The sequence below is a fragment of the Athene cunicularia genome (assembly GCF_003259725.1).
Source record: "Athene cunicularia isolate RWA chromosome 5 unlocalized genomic scaffold, athCun1 chr5_part2, whole genome shotgun sequence".
Classification (NCBI taxonomy): domain Eukaryota; kingdom Metazoa; phylum Chordata; class Aves; order Strigiformes; family Strigidae; genus Athene; species Athene cunicularia.
The window spans coordinates 2,872,258-2,895,725 of record NW_020799102.1 but is presented as its reverse complement, the minus strand read 5'-3'; the positions used below and the strand labels follow the sequence as shown (position 1 = coordinate 2,895,725).

At 38.9% G+C, this 23,468-nt stretch overlaps 1 protein-coding gene across 7 annotated transcripts in view; it reads left to right on the top strand.

Annotated features, from left to right (window-relative positions):
• The window catches only part of TUB (tubby bipartite transcription factor), a 156,577-nt gene that overhangs the window by 82,733 nt on the left and 50,376 nt on the right, over nucleotides 1-23,468 (top strand). For all 7 annotated transcript variants that reach the window (XM_026850610.1, XM_026850614.1, XM_026850613.1 and 4 more), the window contains exons 3-4: nucleotides 20,592-20,643; nucleotides 22,048-22,210. In XM_026850610.1, the coding sequence (XP_026706411.1) occupies nucleotides 20,592-20,643; nucleotides 22,048-22,210 (215 nt within the window). The remainder of the gene's footprint in view (nucleotides 1-20,591; nucleotides 20,644-22,047; nucleotides 22,211-23,468) is intronic.

Below are 23,468 nucleotides of genomic sequence, written 5' to 3'. Positions count from 1 at the left end.
AGACACTTGGGCGAGCTGCATAAGAGCTAACACAGACACTGAAAGCCGTACAACATCAAAAACACAGAAGTGATTTACTCCTTTGAGGAGCAGTGCAGTTCAGTCTGTGAGGAGCTAGGGTCTACCGTAGCTAAATTGCTTCCAGTATGAGTGTGAGCTTGTTTACAGCTAGCTGTGTGTCTTATCGTAGCACAGTTCACAAAGGGAATGTAACTTTTCATTGAAAATTCATTATCTGGCCCAAACTAAGTGCGTTCATTTTTGGCTGTTAAGAGCACTAGCTACCTATGAGCGACCTAATCTAGGTGCTGGCTTTTCACAATACCAGGATAATTATTCTTGGATTACGCCAGATATATTAAGTATGGAATACTATATTAATACCCAGAGAAACTGGGCCATCATATCAGTGCCAAAAGGTCATGACACTGCTGGAAGTTTGAAGTCATCCTGGAAGATGCCTTTTAAATGTTAGCTATTTCATACAGGGATATAGTGTAGTATTCTGGCAGTATTGATGCAGCTTGAGAATTTTATAATTACTTCCTTGGGGCTTGAATATCACTCACAGATTTTAAAGAGCAAGAAAAACTGGCACAGGACAAATTTAAATGAAATTAAAGGACCTACCTTCCTTCCTTCCTATACCTTCCCTTTTTGCTTGCTTCCTTCCTTCCCATCCCTCTCATCCCTTCCCTTTTTGCTTCCTCTCTCCCTCCCCTTTTTCCTCACTTCTCGCTTTGATTCTTAGGCACCTTCTGTTATTTATTCATTTAATGCTATATGCTTGAGGCTTTGCAAGATAGAGGTTGTTCTGAGTAGTACTGCAAGGAAAAAAAAAGTTTTCCAATCCTGTGCACCCTCTGTCAGAATGATTTCCAGATTATTCTATTGGAAAAAAAATGTGCAGTTACGTTTGCATAGCCTGGAAAGCGGGATATGCAAGTTCAAGTGTTCAAGTCTGTGCCTTGTGTGTTTCATTCCTTAAGGAGGTATTTGTAATACCTCAGATGAGTGCCTGGACTTTCAGTTTGTTGGTATGGGCCTGTTCCCCTCACTGCCCTGAATTTTCTTCTGAAACTCTGGAGGTCATTGAGTTTACAAGATTTAGATTTGATAAATTTGCATTCCCTTACAAAGACTTGTGGCAAAAGAATCCAGTGACCTCTAGACTTGGAAAGATTTTAGGGCTTAGAAAATTAATTTTACTTACAATAAACTTTTAATTTCTGAAAGCAATCATTTCAGGGAAGTGATACCAAATGATATAAACCGTAACAAACATTGAAGGAGATAGTAAGGCTACTAGGAGCTCATTGGAAATGACTATCCAGTTGCTGGACTTTCAGTTTATTTATTGTTGCATTCAGTTATAATATAAAGATTTTGAAATAGAAAATTTAAGAACATGTGCAGCATAGCTGTATTTTAGCATTAGGCTGGTATAGGCCTTTCAAAGGATGGAATGTAATACTACACAGGGAGCCTTGAAGAGTCTATGGCTGGATTTTCAAGAGTGCTCAGGGTCACTCTGATTCTCCGCTCACTTTATTTCCTAATCATGAGCCGCCTCTTTGAAAATCTGAAATTTCTGTTGAAAGCAGTTAATGTGGTGGAGAAAGAAGGGAGCAGAATGACTATTGTGCTGCCTAGTCAAAATGATAAACAGCATATAACACATTGCAGTTTTTATGTGTTCTTTGGCAAGAACAACTCATTCTCATCTGAAAAAGCTTATTCTGAAGAAAAACGTAAGATACATCAGAGGCATAGAAGTTTTCACTGCATTGCATGATGAATTCTAAATACACCTAGCTGACATTGTAAGGAGTCCTCAAAGTAACTCTCTGTATGTTGGGATGAAAATTCAGCCCAAAGGATTTTCGTTTACAACCAGGTGTGCAATATTGCATTTACTATGGACTTGGATTAACAATGCCAAACAGGACTGCATATTGCAATAATAGAAAATAGAAAGATAGAAAATAGAAAGATGGTGTTCTGTATGGTTTTGCTTTTCACTTTGAACTTCATGACATCTATCTTGTTGCTAATTTCTCATCAAAATGGCTATGATATTGTTTTGTGTAGGTTTTATTTTCACTCCTTTAGAATAGGTCTATAACTAGCAATGATTGAGTTGCTATTAATAATTCCCTAAGTTATTTACTTTGTGAGATGAAAGACATTTGTGTTCTTTTTACATCACAAAATGCCTACGTCTGTATTCTAATGATGCTCAGTACTTAAGGAACCTTATTTGGCTTGTTTCTGTGGTTCTTTTCCTTTTCATGTGAGTCCTCTGTATCTGGAAATCTGATCTGTAGTGCACTGTCAAATGGTTGATGTTGGTTTTGGGGAGAATAGGGTATGTGCTGCTGGGAAAGTGTCTGGACATAATACAGACTGAGTTAAATTTGTCAGTAAGTCAATGGCAGTATTTCCTTATAAAATTCCAGCTCTTCTAAATTAAATCTTTTAATAATCATAAACCAGATAAATATTTGAGCAGGATTTCAGGTCTGTGCTCCCATCTAGGAACTGTCATCAAAAGTCTTTCTAAAGTAGATTTTGGATTCAAGCAGAGGTCCTTCTGTCTGCACTTGGGAGCTGGGGAGCGCAGATGAGTTCCCCGGGGAGCAGCATGGTTTGCAAGCACACACAGCTTCAGCGACGTGGGCGAGCAGCCTCTGATCACCGCTGTGGTCACGGTTTGAGGCTGGCAGCCCGGAGAAGCACACTGTGTGTTCCCAGGATGCCATACATAAAGATAAAAGAGCATGTGCAGTGGTAGCAGGAGAATGCTACCCCAGAATGATAGAACATTTCTGAAGGGTCATGTAGAGGAAGCTGTTGCGGTCTTACGCATTTCCAGTTGTGCCAGACAGCTTTTTTTGGTAATTCTTGGGCTGACCTCCTCCTCATCCTGTTCCAGTTTTGGCTAGGTCCTGAAAGAGCAAGAAAATGAATCTGACAGAATGAAGCTGAATGACATTCAGTGGATGATCCTGCAGGCTGAAATGGCTCACCTTGTAACCTTGTATGCTGCAATAACCACACACTCATGGATTGTGCATCGAAGTATTAGAGATATGAACAATGCGCAAATAACAGTGATCACATGCTACATCAATTAGACATTTTGTGCAGTGGGCAATTAGTGTTCCATAAAGAAACCAGAAGATACACAGTCATATGTATTTATCTGAGGGGAGCAGAAAAACATCTGCTAGTATATGAGTGTTGATTACACCCAAAGGGGAATCTTGTTTTCACTTTTTTTTTTTAATGGTCTGATAGCTAAAATGATACTTGCTGCCTTACTCAAATGCATTTGGAAATGGCTTCCTACGGTGCCAGAAGTGGTTTAATTGCATCTGATATGGTTAAAAGGGGTCTCCAGCTTTGTCTCATAGCGCTTCCTCTGTCTGTGAGTGCGTGTGCTCGTTGGTTATTCCTACTGTTTTTCCTTTTCCTGGCACGCGCCTGGTGATTAATGGTGTGGCCATGGCTCAAGAGCTCAGTGTGACGGGTGCCTCGGTGGTCTGGACACAGCTCGGTGTGGTGCGTGGTGCTCGGCCCGCCTTGTGTCTCACACTCACGTGCTATGCTTTGTGTGGAGCTCTGGAAGACCTTGCAAAGGCAGAGGCGTGTTACCCCTGGGTTACACATGGGGACACTGCACATACAGCAGAAGTGTGGCTTTTCCGGGATAAAAACTTAGGAATTATATTTGCTTTATCTTCTATTTCCACCCATTTTGCCTCTAAAACAGATTATCTTTTATATTTATTTTGTATTTGCTTGTCTGTTTATAAGAAATCCAAATTAAGATAATAAGAACTGTGCATGCGTAGAAAATAAAAAATGAACACAGCAAACTTTCTTCACAGTGTGTTTTCGGTTGGAACGGATCTTCTGCAAATACTTGTAAGAAGTAGTCCTAGGATCAATGCAGCTCTTGAACCCAGAATTCCTATAGCTGTTGTTCATAATGTTTCCCTTTGTGGGTTCTCATTACTGTAATAATTATTGAGCTGAGCCTGAAACCTTCCTCTCCATAGGAGAGGCTGTTTAAGGTCTTTGCCTCTACCCAGCCACAGCCTTCATCATGAAATCTGTTTGTCTTAGAAAGATATACCCCTCTTTTAGTTGAAATTAATCAACTGAATTAAAAAGAGAGAGAGACTTTATGAATACATAAATGTTTCTTAAGAAACCAGGAAAAATCCCCTTGTGCAATGGATGCTGAATTGTCAGTGAAGGAATTTGAAGTTTGAGTGCTCTGGTCAAATTTTATTACAGAACCCCCGCGGAACTGAGGATCCTTCCTGAAACTTCCAGAGATACACTCGTTCACTGCTTTCTGTCTTGTGATCTTATGCAAAATGTAGCATTAACATACGTGTTTCGTGTGAGACAACTTAAATGCTTCTCTGAAAAAGACTTAGATGTTTTGAATTTAAATTTACTTGCATATTATGATTTGCTTCCTGTTCTAGAAAATCAGCAACACTCTGATAATCACATATTTCTATTTGCATTTAACCAACATTTTAATTGAAAATGTTTCACAGGAGAGAGCTAGCAGGCTTAGAAGTGTGTCCACTGAAAAGGCTGTATGTTGTGCTTGAAAGTGGAATTGCTTTTGCTGTAATTGTTGCTAACAGGCATTCTAGCAGGTGAAGTGGAATAATTAAAATGGCAACTTCAGCCACATAGTAAAAAAATATGAAAAGGAGGGTGAAAAGCCCTTTCCTGTAATGGTTTGCTACTGATGTCACAGCACCTGAACAGGTCTTTGTTCAGTAAAAGCTCTTTACATCTTATTCTTCCAGTCTTTGCTTTACAAGAAGTTAAACGCAAGTTTAGGACAGCCTCCTGGCAAATAGATGTGTATGTTTACTGTGCTTTTTGTATCCACAAAAACAGCTGATAAACTTTCCTCTACAAACAGAATCGTCAACGCAATTTTTCTTTAGCAGTTAATCTGATCTACTTCAGCTGTGATCTGTTTAGTTACACAAAACCAAAGATGGTTTATCTCTAGACTTTTTAAATGACACACTGGAGCAAATGAGATTACACTTGTTTTCTTTGTTGAAAAATGGAAAGCGCAAAATCCAAGACCTGTAGTACCTTGAATTACCTCAGGACCTGTTTCTGTCATGCTTAAATCTGCTACAAAGAGCTCTCTCTCATCGGTGGTATCTCTCTAAACCTGCACCTGTTTTGAAATTAGAAATGAAGATGGTTTTATACAGACTTTTTTAGCTTATTATTAAAATGTTTGGGATGGGAAACAGTTTGCACCTTTTTTTGATATGTGGAAAGTGACATTTACAAAAATCTAGTTTCTAGTTATTCTTTCTTCCTTGAAGCTGGTTTTGTCAAGTTGTAAGCACGTAGGAAGCAGTGCTTCTCACAATATAATTGAATATTGAATATTTGTTAAAGCTCCACTGGTTGAAGTTCAGTGTAGGACTATCATCTTTCCTTTGAAAAACAAGGGATTAAAACCACAAAAAACCCAAACGCAGTGATACCCAATCTTCTGTATGTCTGAATTATGTTTTAAAAAAGAGGGTTTGTCTATTCTATGCAGTAAGTAGTCAGTCAGTAGATTTTTCTACATTATTTCTGCCTGATAAACTTAACCTCTGTCTTTCTGTGGGTTCATAATATGCCTGAATCTTAGAGAAAACAGAAGAAAGAGACAAGGGAAACAATTTTTGTCTTAATTGGTAAATTAACTGCAGTGTTCCCAGTATCTATTTAGCATGAAAACAGCCATTAGAATTGCAGATTTTGCTATCCATTTTGTTTCTAGGAACTGACAAATGTACAATTTGCAATCCTATATAATTATAATGTGATTCTAGAGATCTGTAATTTCTAGCAATATCTAGAAATATATCATTTGAGTGTAAATTTTCAGTATACTCTGCAGGGATTAATGGCACAACCTTAATGAGAATTACACCGCTTAATTCCTTGGATATCATGCGGATATTGTAGCCTTTATCTCTTTTCAGAGGTCAAATTATACTGAAAAGCTGTAGCAGTACATCACTGGTAAAGAATGCTTGTGGTTTTGTGCAATAGCTCTTCTTTCGTTTATAAAACATGGTACCCTATTTGCTTAGCAATTGTCACATGGTGAAAGAGAAAAATAATGCTTAACTCAGGCAAGAACAGTTTAAAAAAAGGTAGACTGGATAAATGCTGAAACCTTTTTGATTGAATGCCTTTGTATGTTTTGTTACAGATGACAGCTGATTGCCAACTTAAAAAAACCCCAACCCTAATGTCTACACACCTTTTAAAATCTAATTTTCTTATGCATGCTTTATTTTAAAGAATAGGTTACTCTTTTTGCACGTAAAACATTTCTGCAAATCCTTGGAGTTTTCAAAACAATAAGAAAAAGCATCTTCCTTTTTCTTTTTTTTTTTTTCCTCCTTAGTTACTGTTTGATGGAACTGTTGAACGTTTGACAAGCAGTTTAGAAAACACAGATAAAAATTAATGATTTGTTATCAGCCTTTTCTTTTGGTGTTTGCTATTTCACATGCTATAAGGTTTTATTTTGCAAATACTTAGCCATTGGAGTGGGCTCAGATTGCAGTATTTATGTTCAGCAATAACAAGGTTTATTATTCTGTTGAGGATCAGAACCCTAAAATTAGGTGCTGTGTGTGTATCAGACCCTATTTTCAGTGTCCAAATGTAGTGAAAAGGGTGTTCTAGAATCTGAAATATCTTGCATGGGGGACTGGTGGAGGTTTTCAAAAAGTACCACACAGGCTGTTCCTGTGAGGATGTTTTTAAGCCTATAATGGGAATTTGGAAAAGATAGTTGCAGTTAGAAATTTGGATTAGTTGGGTCATGATAATGAGCTCTTAATTTTTCAGTAATTTGATGACTGTGTCAGCTATAAGCTGTATACCGCAGAGATTTTCAGCTGGAAATCCATAGCTTTTTAGAAACATCAGTTCCCAGTTCTCTGAAACTGCAAGTCTGTGTGGTGACTCCTCTGACACAGCCTTTCCCACAATCTCATTTCTTGCTGGCAGCACACATTTTTGCATCTCATATGTGTTGTAGAGCAAAGTTTTATATCTTGAAAGGAAGGATCGCTGTATCAACTGTCCAATGCTGAAAGAATCCAATATTTGAGTCATACCAGTTAATGATGATAGTTTTCCAAACTGTATTGAAAGAAAGTAGTTTTCCAGATTTTTTTCTCCCATTTTTAAAAAAATACATATCTCTGTGTATATATAGTATATGTGTGTGTGTGTATATATATATATATATATATATATTGTATATATATGTGTATATATAGTTAAATATGAGGAAATAATGTCCAGTTATCTGTTAAGAGGTCAAGCTGGTCAGAGCAGATAATGTATAACTTTTATCAAGTCATCACACTTAGTAGTAATTAAATTTTTTGGGGTATTTTTTCTTTTATATATCACTACAGTATATCATAAAGTTGAGAGAACGATCCAGAGTAATTTTTAGACTAAATGATAACTTCATTGGGGGCAGTTTGAGAGAACCAGATGAAGTCAATTTGACAATCTTGATTAGTTTTAGGTCGCATTGCCAGGGTATTTTGGGTTTCTTATTTGCTGAAATATTAATGGCATAAGCTATATCTGACACAAAACTGTGGAAAATCCCGAGGTGTAACTCCCTTTCTATTTTATATGCTCTACCTTCTGTAGTTGCCCATAATTTTCGATTTGTGATGTACACGTGCTTTCTAATACTGCCCTTGTGAACTAAGTGTGCTGCATTTGCCATGCATTTGCCTTGAGATTCTGACCGAAGATCTGATTAAATACTTCCTGGCTTAACACATTAGCCTGATAGTTGATTTGAATTTAAAACTTTACACACCGCATGGATTTGTATGTGCTCATGATTAGTATCAGGACAGATAATTGTAGCTGCTGGAATCTTGCTTACATCAAGCAAGACTGCCACAACCCTGGAAGCTAAAGCTTTGTGTGAGGAAGTACCAGAGATGGAGTCAAAAGACCGCAGGGTAGATTTCCATTAACTGTTGGAGGTTTGAGTGGACAGGTATTGTTTTGGATTGTAGTTTTGCGACAGAATTTTGATGGTGAAAGTAGGAGACTTAAATAGCTGAAATCTTCCTGTTGTGTGGCATAAGAAGAGCCCAGGCCTCTTTGTACTTCCTATCATCATTTCCTCCTGTACATATAATTAGGTAAAAGGTGCCAGATATAACAATGGTCACAGAGTAGTCAAGAAGTATAGTCGGGACTCTGATGACTCATAATGAAGATGGAAATAAAAATATTCCAATAACAAATATTTGATCTGTTTCAAATTTGATTAATTTGTTTGAAATACTTAAAGCTGATATGTTGAACTAGGTATATAAATTCAAACTGGTGAGCACGGTTAATGTTTATGAAAATCAAAGATGATTAAAATTTATGTAATGTACATATCTCAGTATGCAGCAAAAAGAGGTATATTGCATAATGATGTTGAGACTGTTACTTGATGTGACACTTCCAAGTACTTGTAAATGTAGTCAATTCATTTTACTATTAAAAGGACTATTTTTTTTCTCAAATCGAAATCCCTTCCAGGGAGGGGGCAGCCACAGCTTCTCTGGGCAACCTGTGCCAGTGCTTCACTATCCTCATCATAAAACATTTCTTCCTTATATCTAGTCTAAACTTACCCTCTTTCAGTTTAAAAGCATTGCCTCCTGTCCTATTGCTACAGGCCCTATTAAAAAAGTCTGTCCCCACCTTTTTTACAGTCGCCCTTAAGTACTGGAAGGTCGCTCTAAGGTCTCCCTGGAGCCTTCTCTTCTCCAGGCTGAAGCCCCCAACTCTCTCAGCCTGTCCTCACAGTGGGGTGCTCCAGCCCCCTGAGCATCTTCATGGCCTCCTCTGGACCCACTCGAGCAGGTCTGTGTCCTTATGCTGGGGGCCCCAGAGCTGGACCCAGCACTGCAGGGGGGGTGTCTCATGAGAGGTGAGTAGAGGGGCAGAATCACCTGCCTCGTCCTGCCGGCCACACTGCTCTTGATGCAGCCCACCATACGGTGGACTTTCTGGACCGATACTAAAGTTGTGGAACAGGATTTCTTAATAGTCTTAAACACCCAGAAAAATCTAATGAGAGACAGAGACTTTGTTGGTACTGTAGTTTCAACAGTTTCCTATAAGAATATGTAATAATATATTAATCTGATAAATAGAAATATTAACACATTAATACATAATATAAACATTGGTATATAATATTAATGTAATAGTATCAACTGGTTATTTTGCCTACTAATAGATGCTGGAGAGGAGAGAGTTTTCATCAGAATTTGCTAATTTATTGCCTTAAAATGATTCATGAAGAAAGCCTGATCCTGGTAGTGTTTTACTGGGCAAAATTCCTTTGGAAATTTCTCTGGTTGCCCCTTCAGCAGCCTCAACAATACATGACCCATCTCTTGTGCTTCTCAGTTAGTACTCTGTGGCTCCTGGGGCCTTCCACGTCACTGACTTTGCCAGTCAGGCAGGTGGACAGGAGTAGGATTAGAGATCCCAGGGCTGCCAGCGGCTCAATTCTGCACGAGTTTTATCTATTCTATTGGAAGTTTGAATGCTTCTGTTTTCCTTCCTGATTTAGAGCAGATGTGAATTTCAGGATGTCAGATTTCAAAACCTGGATCTGATCAATCAAATGGAATGAGTTTTCTCTGACCAGCCCTGCCGTTGACAGGAGCCGGCTGTGTGGTGGTCTGCAACAGCCTGGTGGGTACGGCCCCCTCCAGTTCTCCAAGGAGCAAAATTTTTGAGTGGAGACCAAGAACATAGGGTGGGCTCACAGGTCTCACTGACATCTGTGGTGAAAAGCCTGTATGAACGTATGAAAGTATGAATGTTAGTCCTGAAATGGTTTCCTACATACTCAATAATGTACCCTAAAGGAATCGTTCACTGTGCAATGCCGTCCAGGTGGCCACCATGTGTGCTTTCTCTGTAAACTCAGAAGAATGACTGACTTAGGTAATTAGAGGGATGGGCTTTCACAGGACAGGCATTAATACTCTGTTGTGAGTAAAGCTCCCCTGTTGGTTATCTGCCACAGCTTCTCAGTAGCTGTTTGCTTCACAGCTGCAGAAAACTCTCTGACCGTGTTGTAAAGTTTTCCTGCTGATTCTTGAGAGTGGATTCCACTTACCCACCTTTGGCCGTACGTGGAAGCAAAGGAAAGAGAGTGGCTTAGTTCTGAAATGGAGAATAACCCTCTTCAGGTTGTTTACTCACAAGATCATCTTTTCAGAGGGACCTGATAAATTAGAAAAGGTGTAATGTTATTTTGAAATTATCTTTGAATACTGTAGACATTACCATGTTTTAGAAAGGAGTGAATACCTCTGTCTCATTAAAAAAAAAAAAAGGGAAAAAAGTCCCCATCCCAACCTTATTATTATGATGATTTTCTAAGATTGTATTGATACCTGGAGGACTCCATCATGAAAAAGTCTCTTTTGTGCAGGCACTGTATATGCACATTGTGAAAACAATTCTCTGTCTCCAGGAGTTTATCATTAAAAATCCCAACCTGAAAGGGTGATTTATATACATGCATCTTTTTATGCCATGTGAAATTACTGGGAACATTTTCATGAGACTGAATTAACATTCAGCCAGCCTGGGCCCAAGTATGCCCAAGACTGTATGGAATACCCCATCTGAATAGAGTGCTGTTAAAAATAATGACTTAGTTTTCATTATTGGGTACAAAATCTCGGCCAAATGGTGTTACTTTTGCCAACCATCAGCATCTTGCCACTCTTGAAATCCATATAATGTACTCAGGCACCAGGATCTGACAAGTTCATTTTTCTACAGAAAATGTTGTCCAGGATTGTCAGAATTTGCTACTTGTATAAAAGGTAACTACAGAGAATGAACTTGAACCAAAATGAAAAATCTGCTTTCTTCAGATCCAGCAAGAGTATTAGCTTGGATTATAAAGATAGTCTGTGTGGGGGGAAAAAAGTGACAAAATATTTTGTTTCAGGGTTAGTATTTATCATGAAATGACATGCCTTCCCTTAGAAACTGTATTTCGTAGAAACTTGTAAAACCACTTGGAAAAAAGGAAAAAGGAGCTTGGCTGTTTCACTTCACTAACATCTGCTATCAGAGTTGTAATTCTTACTGTATTTTTCTTGAGTTTTGATTGTTAAAGCAGCTAAGGGAGACTGGGTAGTCTCTTTTGCCTTCAGATCTTCAATAAATTGATAGTTTAATTTTATTATTCCTTTAAAAAAATACAACTGTATCTTTTTCCTGTCCTAAGCACGTAGGTAGGCAGTGGGATCTGTTAATAAGTTGCTGCACTAGTGAATTACCTCAGATACCATCTCTTTCAGCAGCAGTATTTGATCTACATATTTGTGCCTGTGTTTACACGCCTACTGCAAGGAGAAGCCTCAGTGAACACCTGCAGCATTGATCCTGTTGTTGGCATCAGTGTTTTGTTTGTTAAATGCTTCATGATTATACTATTATTTTAAAGGCCAGCATTGTTTTAGGCTAGTTACTGTACCTGTAATGCTTCATTCTTGCATCACAAAGGTGTTTCCAAGAGGAGTTAAGACTTGCTTGTTCATCTTATTTTACAGGTGTCTTGGAAGGTTATCCTGCCTTACATAAAACAGGTCCAGTATCCTGCCAGTTGGACAAAACCATGTTTCATAGAACAAGTATAAGAGAGGGAGGGAAAGGAGCCAGCAGTCATCTTACACAGGTTTTCTCTTGATCACAGTGGTTCACAGCCTTTTCCGTACCAGAATGGCAGAGGTCTGTGCTAGGTGATGTTTTTTCCCAGTGCAGCAATAGTGGAATGGGAGAGTGGCGGTGGTCCCTGAGGTGCAGGCAGAGAACTCGCTTTCTGCAGTGTGTGTGTAAGTGCAGTCTCCTTATCCAGACCATACTTTTCCCTAGTTTCTGCTCATTTAATTTACTGTTTGTTGGGGCTGGATGCTTTGTACACTAATGGGTTGGTTTCGTTTGTGCGTATATTTTACTGTTTTAATGATTAAGATTGGTTGGAAGATTTGGTACCGAAAGAGTGATCAGATTGACTGTTAGGGCTGGAACTTTCCTGTGGCTGGCAGAGATGCGTTTTCAATAAACACACTTCCTGAAAGTCACGTCATTTGTCTTCTGGATCCATCTGCATTGCAGGTAGTGTATCTCCAGGTCAGGGTTTTTTCTTCACAATTTGCTCCTATTCAGGCACTTCTCATCGATCTACTTAAATACAACTTTAGCATGGCTCTCATAATACCCAAAGGCTATTGTGTGTTTGTGCTCCATCGTTCATGTTTATTAAATCCACCCCTCTCTTTTGGGACATAGATTTTTCTTTCTAACATTGCATTTGGAGTTTGTATGTGTTGAGGGAGGGCAAGAAATAGCCCAGCCATCCATTCTTCCCTTAGGTGTTATTTTCATTACCTGCAATTTACTGCTGTGTGCTATCTTATTCACCTCTGTGTAATTGCAGAGAATGAATCTGTACAAATATTAGTTCAACTGATCTTTCCAGGGCAATAGTGGCAGCTCTGTAGTTTGGGTCATTTAAAACATGCAGTGTGCTTTAGGGAATAGTTTTGTTTTTCCTCCATTCGATCTTTTCCTGGCTTCTCACCATCCTCACTGAAAGCTCTCAGCCTAGACATTTCAGATCCTAAACTGTAGTTACTTTTTCCCAATGACTTTAGTTTTGTTCTTGGAAGGTGAACAGCAGTTTTCTGATTGAACTCAAAGCTGGATCTCATTAATACAAAGCATATCTACAGTATATGTAGAGCTCTTGTTGTTAGCTTCAGCACTGAGAGTCTGTTGGGCTGTTTGTTCTTGGTCAGTGCTTAGTTTATATCCTGTAATACATGCATTGTCCAGTATATTTTTACCTGACTCTGACTTTTTAAAAGCTTATTCTGAGTGAAACATTTAGAAGACTTGATTTCTACAATTTCTGTTGGTTTCATATATCCCTGAAGTTGTAACAATTGGAGCATCTATTTTAATGAATTGTGCTAATTAAAATAGAGCAAAAATACAATTGTGTGATCATGCTGAGGATTTGGCTGGAGTTTAGTTTAACAATTGTCTACATGGAATTAAAAGAAAAATTATGAATGTGAGTTCCTGTTGTTACATTTTCATTCAGTTAATCTGCTTGTATAATCTGCCATGTAACTCATTAGGGATGCTGATGCTTTAGTTCTGTGTGACATCCAAAAGAAGGACACTATTCACAGAATCTGGAAGGGACTTCTGGAGGCTGGAAGGGACCTCTGGAGTTCTCCAGTCCAATATCCTGCTCACAGCATGGTCAGCTGTGAGGTCAGATCAGGTTGTTCAGGGCTTTATTCATTTGAGTCTTGAAAATGCCAAGGATGGAGACTGCACAACCTTTCTGGACTGCCTGTTATTAGATTAAGTCTCTCCAAAGCTGTCCCTTTTCCAGGCTGAACAAGACCAGCTCCCTCAACCTCTCCTCACAGAACAAGTGTTCCAGCCCAGCTCCCAGATCTCTTTGGTTACCCTCCTTTGGGCTTGCTCCAGTTCATCAACATCCTTCCTGTACCAGAGAGCTCAAACTGGATGCAGTTTTCTACATGGGGTCTCACAAGTGCAGAGACAAGGAAGGATGTTAATCACTTCCCTTGGTCTAATGGCCATGCTCCTGTCAGTACAGCCCAGGGTGCTCTTGGCTGCCTTTGCTGCCAGGACACGCTGCTGCCTTGTGTCCCACTCGCTGTCCACCAAGTACCCGGGTCCTACTTGGCCAGACGGTGCCCAGCTGGTGTTGTTGCAGGGATCTTCCTCCGCAGGTGCAGGGCTTTTCATTTGTCCTTGTTAAATTCCAGAAGGCTCCTGTGGACCATTCCTCCAGCCTGCCAGAGTCCCTCTGGACAGCAGCTCCACCCCCAAGTCTATTGACTGGTCCCCTGGCTTGGTGTCATCTCTGCAGATGTGATAAGGGTGCACTCAGTTCTCTCCACCAGCTCACTGATAAAGATGTTATCTCTTGCCCAGGTGCAAATGCTTACCATGTGACTGAGAAGGAACTGAAGAGAAAAATATCAACAAATAACGTTATGCATTGACTTAATGGAAAATATAGCATCTTAAAAAGTTTTTTTTTTGTTGTTCTTTTAAAATCCCCAAATCAGAACTGTTGCACACACATGGAGTGTCATAGGTCTTAATGTACAGTGGACCTTTAGATAAATGTTACTGAAGCAAATAGGACCAGCAATTCAGGAAGGTCTCGTTCATGTACTGATTTTTAAGCTAGTTTGCCAGCCAGGATTTGAAAAAAAAAAAAAAAAAAAAGAAAAAAAGAAAGAAAAAAAAAGGCAGCATTTGGTTCAGTAATTATTTGTGCAGCTACAGATTCAGTCTCTGCTTTCAGCCATCTGCCCTGCAGGCATTACTTCTAGTGCCATTTGTATCACTGGCGCTGTGTATGGTCCTCTGCATCTTGTGTTTTGTGTTTGACTTGGTGCTGGTCATTCTGATACAAATATCTGCGTTCATACATATTCCTGCCTTTTTCCCCCTATCCTTTTGCTTTACTTCTTTTAATCATGTTAAGCATCTTCAGAACAGCTACATGGGCAGGGGGCAGCGTGGTATGCCTGGACAGGCATGCTTTTATTTACTGTGCGAGATTCACAGTGAAACGATTTTATTCTTCTGAAGCTTTCCATAAAGAAATGCAGTTTCTGTTTCTGCAGCAGTTCCTGGTGTCTGTACTTTCACTGATAGGTGTGCCAGTAACAGCAGGCTGTTGCCCTCTCTGCCATATAGGTATGGCATGGGAGAAATCGCAAGAGCTTCTGCTGTTGCTGCTGTTGCCAGTAGAAGGGCAAACTGAGACTGAATGTTCTTGGGCAGCCCCTCAATGAAGAAGATGGCCAGACTTTTGCTTGCTTGAATGGCCTGGGAAAGCAGTTACTCATTTTACCATAAAAATAGTAACTGCAGGTTTTACTCTAAATCAGATGACTGAGCAACTGCTTTGGGGTCAGAAACCCTTGATGATTCCTAGCATGAGGGGAGCCCTTGCAGTCTTTCAGAGTGATTTTTTTTTCATTTAAAAGTCTTGGATTTGGGTGTGTGTCTGGTATATAATAATGTTTTACTAAGTGGCTTCTGATGAACTCAGCATATGGCATAGATGGGGGAGCAGACCATATTTTCTGTGGGGACTTGCAGGTGTTGGCACTTTACAGAGACTGCTGGCTTCAACAGTCAGGAATTCATTGAATTTCACTTGTTTGAAGAACCTAACAGTGTGCCATTCCCTCTGGAGCATGACTTCAGCCTGCAGGTCCCTGACCCTGTTAATGGGCTTTTACAGTAGCATTTCATCAGTGCTGCTGGAAAGCTCGTTCCTAAAGGCTTAACAGTAACATTATCCAGAGCAGTTGGGTTTTATGGAACTACAGAGACTTTATGGAAGTGTAGAGGTTATAGAGAAGTGTAATTGGGTGAATATGACAGATGGTATCCAATAAGCCAAGTGCTATCTCTTTGCAGGAGTTTTATTTCATATGTTTTTAGAGACTTTGTTCATATGGCATATTGCACCCATTCTTGCCCTTCTGAGTCAACAGTGCTCTAAAAGATCCCCTAAACTCCTTCTCTTGACACAGCAACATAGCAGCTTTCTTCACAGCAATAGTGCATGGAAAGGGTCTGAGCAATTTTGAAGATTAGTCTGGTATTGTGGGTTTTTTTACTTTTCTATCTGGTTTGATCATTTATTGAGTTGTAGTTGGCAATATGGCAGAAGAAACTGGAGGTGAAAATATCTCCTCTAATATTCCATTGCTTCTGGTATAGTGTTATAAATGGGAGTAATATTTTCTTATCCAGTTCCTCAGCTTTTTATAATGTGAACTCTTTGCTTCAGGAATTTTCCATGACTCTGTACATTCATTTTGCTTCTGTAAAGGTCCCTGATTTCACATGGAGTTTTTGGATGCTGCTGTTAGTAACATATCATCATGAAGCAGCAGGAAGAGAAAATGCAAGGGTAACACTTTTAAGCAGTGTATGAAAGTTTAGTCTTTGTTGGACCAGCAACATGTCTCACTGCAATTAGTGCTGGGCTGCAGAGATGTGATAGATATGATTTTGAACCTCTGTCCTGATAAAAAAGTTATTGTCATGGAAAATGTTCCTTTAAGAAGCAATGTCAGGAAGGAACAACAACAGTCTCATTTGTCAAACAGAAATAATAGAGCTGCTTTACTGTGTCAGACTTTTTATTTAAAAATAATAAATAAAATCAGTGACTACATGCATCTTGCACATTCTAATTGAAAACATTTCTTCTTAGTTCTTTTTTCTTGCAATGGCTTACTGAAATGTGAGCAGTTTGCACGTTCAAAGAGTAAAGGTGAAGTACTTGATGTGAAATGTGTTATTTGAATTAAGGCTTTTCTGTTTTTACTTAAATTGAAATTGGTCCGTGTGGAGTTACAGTAAAAAGTAGCAAGATGTTGATTTACAGAATCTTCTGACTTCATCTCAGAAGTAAATTGTGGAGCTTCATGTAATCATGAAGCTTCGTCCTTATAACCTGATTGGTCTTGGGTTTTTCCTCCAAGTGATTCTTCAGGAATACAGATTATGACAAGTTTAGAATACTAAAACTCTTTCTTATATTTATGTCTTCATTATGACATGCAGCAGTATAGAAAGCCTGGTTATTTTTCTGTAAACTTAATGTTGAAACTGTTAGTAAAATAGATTTTGTGTCTTAAAAAGGGGGTATGAAAAGTAATACTTTGACAAAAAGGTGATTGATCATTTGATGTATTTCCCTTTAGAAAATAGGAGGTGGGGATATTTGAGTCAATTGTTGTGTTTAAAATTTGAACATAGTGCTATCTAATTTTAATACTTAAGTCTCGGTGGGCCTTGTTCCAGGCTGCTTATATGAATCTTTATAATGCATAGCTATAGGTTTGATAAGCTCTAACGGGTGTGTTGCTTGAGTTGTGTCTAGATGGATGGGTCTTCCCTGGATAATTATCTGCAAGGAAATATATACAAGCTCTGATTTGTTAACTGAATTTGGACCAGGTTATTACTGCTGACCTGAAGTGCTGTTTAAAATATTATATATAGTGTAAAATTGCTTTTTTGTTTTAAATGGGTCAAAACTGTAGCCAAGATGCCAGGTGGATATATGATACTTGATCAAATAGGACTTAAAAATGAACCTTGCTGGATCTTCAGGATGCTCCAGCATGCTCAGCAGCTTGCTAATATGTATGCATTCTCTTCAATAATTCAATTTGCATTAATTATAAAGTTATATTTCTCTATTAAGACTGACTGAGTTTCATGCTGCTGCTGGGATTTTCTAGCATCACATCAAACATGTAGGCAGAATTGCTCTAACAGCCTTGCTCTCTCTCAGATTATTTCCTGTAGTGATCCTGCCATGTTACAGCCATAGTTTTTCCATTGTACTGCACTTGCATCTGAATCCGCTGCAGGTATTTTTCAAGGTAGCAAGAATGAGGGCTTGATGGAATTGCTATAGAAACTGAGTTTAATCAATTTATGTACCTATTAAAACCCTTATGTCCCTTAATGGCAGACTTGGGAGTCACCCAGTCTCAGGAGAGTTCTTTCACTGAAAATCAGGGAATGTGATATAATGACTGCTAATCAGCAACTCCAAAGTCTCCTAGTCCTGTAGAAAATATTAACAAAGTACACAGCCTCAAACTGGAGTGCTCTGCTATTATAGAAGAGGAGTATTTAGGCTAAAATGGATCCTTTTATTATTTGGACTTGCATAATAATTATCTAGCATCAAGAAAGTACAGCATTGCAGCTTTTCAGTGATACTGATGTTGAGTAGCTGTTAAAATAGACAGAGTTGGTGGTAATGAGGCCTTTTTTACACTCTGAAGGATTCAGAAGAGTGGTGTGGCTGTCTGGTCAGAGGAAGGCATTGTAAGACAAGTCCCGTAATCTAGAGAGGGAGAGAATTGCTGAAGCAGCCGTATTCTACTGAACCTCGGTATCAGTGAAGAAAGCTGGAGTTCAATTTTAGTTGTTGAATGTTATAGCTTCAATAATGCAAGACTTGTAGTTAATACATACTTACGGAAGGATGGTGAGAAACTACCCAGAATGTTATAAAATATGAAGTGAGAGAAAGAAGGATCTGGAAGTCCCCAACAAGCTTGTCAGCTGGTTTTCAAGGTGTGCTGCCCTTTTGTGTCAATGTTGATTGCATATATATATATTCAGAGGCTTTAAAAACAACACCTTGCAGTGGAAGGTCAAAATGGAGAGGTGTTTTAGTGTCACAGCATCTGTAGTTTTGGTTGGTCTTGTTTTTTTTTTTTTGGCAGTCCTGTGGTGTGTCTGATAGTTGCTTTGCATTCGTGGAATGCTACATCAGTGCAAATCACACCTTTCCACTGACTGGTGTTTGCTGTGGTCCTTAAACTGCTGTATTTACTAAGGCAAGGTTGGGCATAAAGAGACCTGAGGGAGCTGTGCCTGTTTACCTGAACCTGAATTTAGCTTTTTGTGGCTTCCTAAGAGTCGCAGGTAAGGTGTAGATCCTGATGGAGGACATTTCCCTGCCCCCTGTTCTGTGCGGTGTGCTATGCCTGGATATGGTGTGATGGGAAAGCAGAGGAAGCTAGAGTCATCTGGAGTGCTTAAACACCTTTTCTGTGATAAAGAATTTAGAATTATAGACTATCTAGCGTAATACTGAAAACCATTATATTCACATAAAGATAATTACTGAACTGGTAGTTTATGGGAATGTCTGAGAAGTGTATATATAGCTCATTTAACATATGTGAGGGAGTCAGCATAGTCTGATTTATAAAGCAGAAGATGAGAGAAGAGATCAGAGTTTTGTCCTTAGCTCTGCAAATGACTGATGGAGTGGAGCAATATTGGCTCTTGACCTCTCTGGGTATTACAGCGGTATATGCGTTGCTGCCTCTGCAGTTCTTATGGCCTGTATTAGCATCATTACATGGTTTTGACATGGTTAAGCGTTGTCTTAAATGAGGAGGATTTGTTCAGGCCATAAAGCCTGAAACTGAGGCATCTTTTACTCAGTTGTTTGGCCAAAGTTATCTGTTAGGGTAGTTTTACTTTCTAGCAGTGCAGCTAATATGGATTACAGTTGTAGAGAAGCACTCTTGAAAAAAATCTGCTATTCTATACCATGGAGGATTGTGTGTCTTCTTTTTATAACTTGTTTCTGTAATTTATCATATGAAGACTGCTTGGTGTAAAGCAGAACAGTTTTGAGAGTGTGAGGGCTTTTTGCTTTAATTTTTTGGTGGTGTATGAGTAATGCATTACCTCTACAAGAGACTTGTACAGCACAGCTTCATTCTGTGCAACATCAGCCTTTTGTAACATGTAACCTGAGTATAAATTGTAAAAGGCTGATGCTACCAATAATGCTTAGTTACAGGTTTGGATAATGCTGTCATTGGAAAGGTGCCATTCTGCGTGCCTTTATTAGCTGTCCTATCTAACTCTACTGTCTCCTGAAGACTATATATATTAATACATGGGAAGTAATATTTTTTTGGTGAAGTTTCCATTGCGATATGATTTGGTTGTACAGAGGTCAGAATCCAGGTTTGTTTGTCCTGGATTTTTTTTTTCTTCTTTTTGGTTGTTAAGAGTGATTATAAAAAGAGGGTCTAATCTTTTATAGAAATGTGTTGTAAGAGAAAATGAACTTTACTTTTAAGAGGCAAATGTTTATGTTCTACAGCACTATTTAATTTTCTGTATTCAATGTTTAATCGTAATGTTCTTACAATAGAAACCTTTGTTCTCCAGAAAAATATAGTCAGTAGTTTGATAAAAATACTTCACAAAAATAATTTTCTGATATCAATGCCATTAGTTTTTAACATCTAATTAATGCAAATGATTGAACGTGCAGGAGCTAATCTCCCAACTAGTAACAGCAGAAAGAAATACAGCAGTGTGCAATAGTCTTGCCAGTCTCTAAAAGTTGAAGTGCACGGCAGTAAGCGTGACTCTTCAGATACTCAGGAATAAATTCTGCTTTTCTGTGAGCAAAAGATTAGACAGTTAATTTTTCTAACTTAAATACTGCTGAGTTGCTAAGCACTCTTACACTCCTCACATTTAATATGCTTTATATGCAAATTTTCAATCAAACCCCATTGCTGTATACATTGACATTTTGCCACAGAAGACTGTGGATTTTGCATTTCTTTGTGAACTGGCTGAATATATATTTTTGTTGAAGTTTATGTGAGCCAGAATTTTTAAGTTTTTCATGGACTGCATTTAAATTCTCTTGAGCCAACTTTTGCAGGTTAGAGCAGTGAAGCTTCCATGGAACACTGTAGAAGTTTTATATGGATAACTTCTGCAAGAGTTTGCTCCAGTGATTTCTGCTAGGTGTTATTTTGAGTGATAAATGTGTTCCAATTACGTATTCTTTGTCTTTGCAGTGTTCTGGATGATGAGGGGAGCAGCCTGCGTCAGCAGAAGCTTGACAGGCAGGTAAGATTTTGGAGGGGGACCTTCTTGCTCTCTGAAGTCTAGATCTTGGATTAATGAAATCAGTGACACTGGTAATTGATAGAAAATTGCATCGTCTGATTAGGGAATGCAAAAGAGAGGTCTGTGGAGGTTACATCTTACTTAGAAGTCTAACTTACATTAAAATTTTTCTTGTGACTGTGGTTTGAGTCATTCTCATTTCCACTGCCTTGGACTTGTTTTAAGCTGATTTACAATGTGTTTGTTACCCCTTTGATGGACCAGAAAGGACAAGAGGTTCTGGCGGACGTGCCAGCCAACAGAGGTTTACCCCAAAGTTTTTATTTTACATCTTTTGCTTTTCATTCCACAGATTTAGCCTTTGAGGCTGTAAACTAGTGGCGCTGTGTGCTGTGTTGCCTATTTTGCTACCGTACTCCTACATGAATTGTACAAAAAAAGTGATTCTGAATCTCTCCCATGAAATCTCAGGGAATTTTGCCTTCCAAATTTTAATGGGATTTGAAGTTTCCACTTTTCCTTTGATTTTTCTGTGGTCTCCTTTTCACGAAACTTTGTCATGTTTATAGTTAAACCTTGTGAGTTTATTTTATGTTTTCTATACATTGATTTCCCATTGTTTTATCAGCTTGCATGTCTACCAGCATCTCATTTTCAAATTCAAATACTTCCTATTTATGCCATAATCCTGTACTGGATTCTGATCATTTTGAAATCATGTTCCACACAACTGATGGAGCTGAGAGACTTCAATCTCCATTCTTATTCCTCATTTTTAGTTCCTCTCCTTTCTAGAAGCAGAAAGTCACTGTGCAGGAGCTGTGAAATAGTAAAGTAATGGATAAGTAAAATTGACAGTTCAGTTCTCTGACGTTGTGGAAGAGGGCTCAAAGAGGGAGGTGCCTATTGTGCCATTGGAAGGTTTTGGATTTCAGCAGGTCTGGCTGAGTAATTCAAGTGTTTAATTAAAGTTCATTTTGTATAGTTGTTAAATTAGGCTAATGTCCAGCATTATCACTTGATTCTAGTTTGCAGATTACCTGCTTTTAATTTACAGAAACTTCAACTGGCATCACTGCCTCATGCCCTTGCTTACCCTCCCATTGCTTCACAGCCAGTGCTCACACTGTTGTTTTCCCAAGGGTTATTTTGAAGCAAGCTCTGACAGCTGGTAGACTGCTCAGGAAGATCTATTTTAATTATTTGCTGTTTTCAGCAGAGAAGGTGTTTTAGCAGTGGGTTAGTAGTGGTTTATTGGAAAGATTTCCTATAACTGATATCCCAATATCCCACTTGCCAACTGCTGCTACTGGAAAGCTGGAGAAGGTATATCCGTTGTTTTTTACCATAGGTTCCTACTGTTTGGAGTCCAGTAACAGATACTTTTCTTTGTATTTTCCTCAGCGAGCATTGCTAGAACAGAAGCAGAAAAAAAAGCGCCAGGAGCCATTAATGGTTCAGTCCAATGTGGACAGTCGCACAAGAACACGCAGAATGAAACAGTCGGAAGAACAAGCACCATTGGTTGAATCGTATCTAAACAGCAACAGCAGCACCATATATCATGGTATATGGATATGATCTATTGTGGGTATATTTACTGCAAGTCATAGCATGATGCTCTCCATGTTAAATTTATGCTAATGAGAACAAAGGTTGTTGTTTTGGATTTATTAGTAAATAATTGATATCCTTCACTTGTGGTTGGGGATAAACACATCAGAACTTGCAATGCTAGCCTAACAGGAGGGAGTGAGGTCGCTGGCTGCTGTGGGGAAGAGTGAGTGGCTTATCCCTTCTGCCATGAATATTCAAGTGCCTTCAGCCTTGGTTCCTACTGAAGTAAAGCTTATGCCGTTCCACTCTGTGTATTCCTCTGTACATAATTTTGCTTAAGCCTGTCAGCCTTAATGATAAATTTGAAACCTGTTAACTAATTTCGGCTAAGTTTGCACTAATAATTTAAAAGATACTGTATTTCTGCAATAGGTGAGTAGGTAGATAAGAACATTTCAAGCTTGTAACAATGTGGTCTATGCTTTCTTATTAAAGATTACAGAATCCAGAAGGGACAGAGACACTTCAGGTATCAAAGCCATAAGGAAAAAGTTATGATGCCATTTCTGTATTGTTAGACTTCAAAGAATTTAATAATCAGAAATAATTCATAAGGAAACCAGTCATTATTTAGTTCTGTGCTCATATGGCCCATGCTTGTTGTCCCGCTAATGAGGGTAACTGCATAGTTTTCCTCAGGAGTTCCTAGAGGGGAGCTTGGGTAACCCTTGTTCAATATTGTGTTTCCTGTAGATCTCATTCCAGGTTGCTAACACCTCCAAGAGTGATAGAAAACAGTAATTTTCAAATTTCGTGTTTCAGATCGTTAAGTTGAATTTGATTCATAAGAGATTCATAGACCTCAGTAGCAAAAGGCTTCCTTCCTTCCCAGAGTATTGATGGGTATGTGGGACACCAGCTGAAATCTACTGCCTCTGGGAGTGCAGAGGGCGCTTTTCAAGTTGGGAATGCTACTAGGTGGCAGAGTATTCAAGGTTTGATGTCTAAAACCTAAGACGCCTTTTTGAATCTACCTCTGGGAAAAAAACCAAACCAACCAGTAACCTACTCTTCAATAAACAAAAACTTAATGCATCATTCAGTTTGGGTCTCTGTCAGGTATACTGCATGTGCTGTAGTTTTTGTTTGCCCTGTCATTTCATTTTCAGGTGGTGGTCACCTCTTTCAACAAGGAGATGGCAGGTATCTTCTGGATTAACTAGTCATGCTGTGAGAAGTGCAGCTTTCAGAGCCTCTACCCCTGGTTT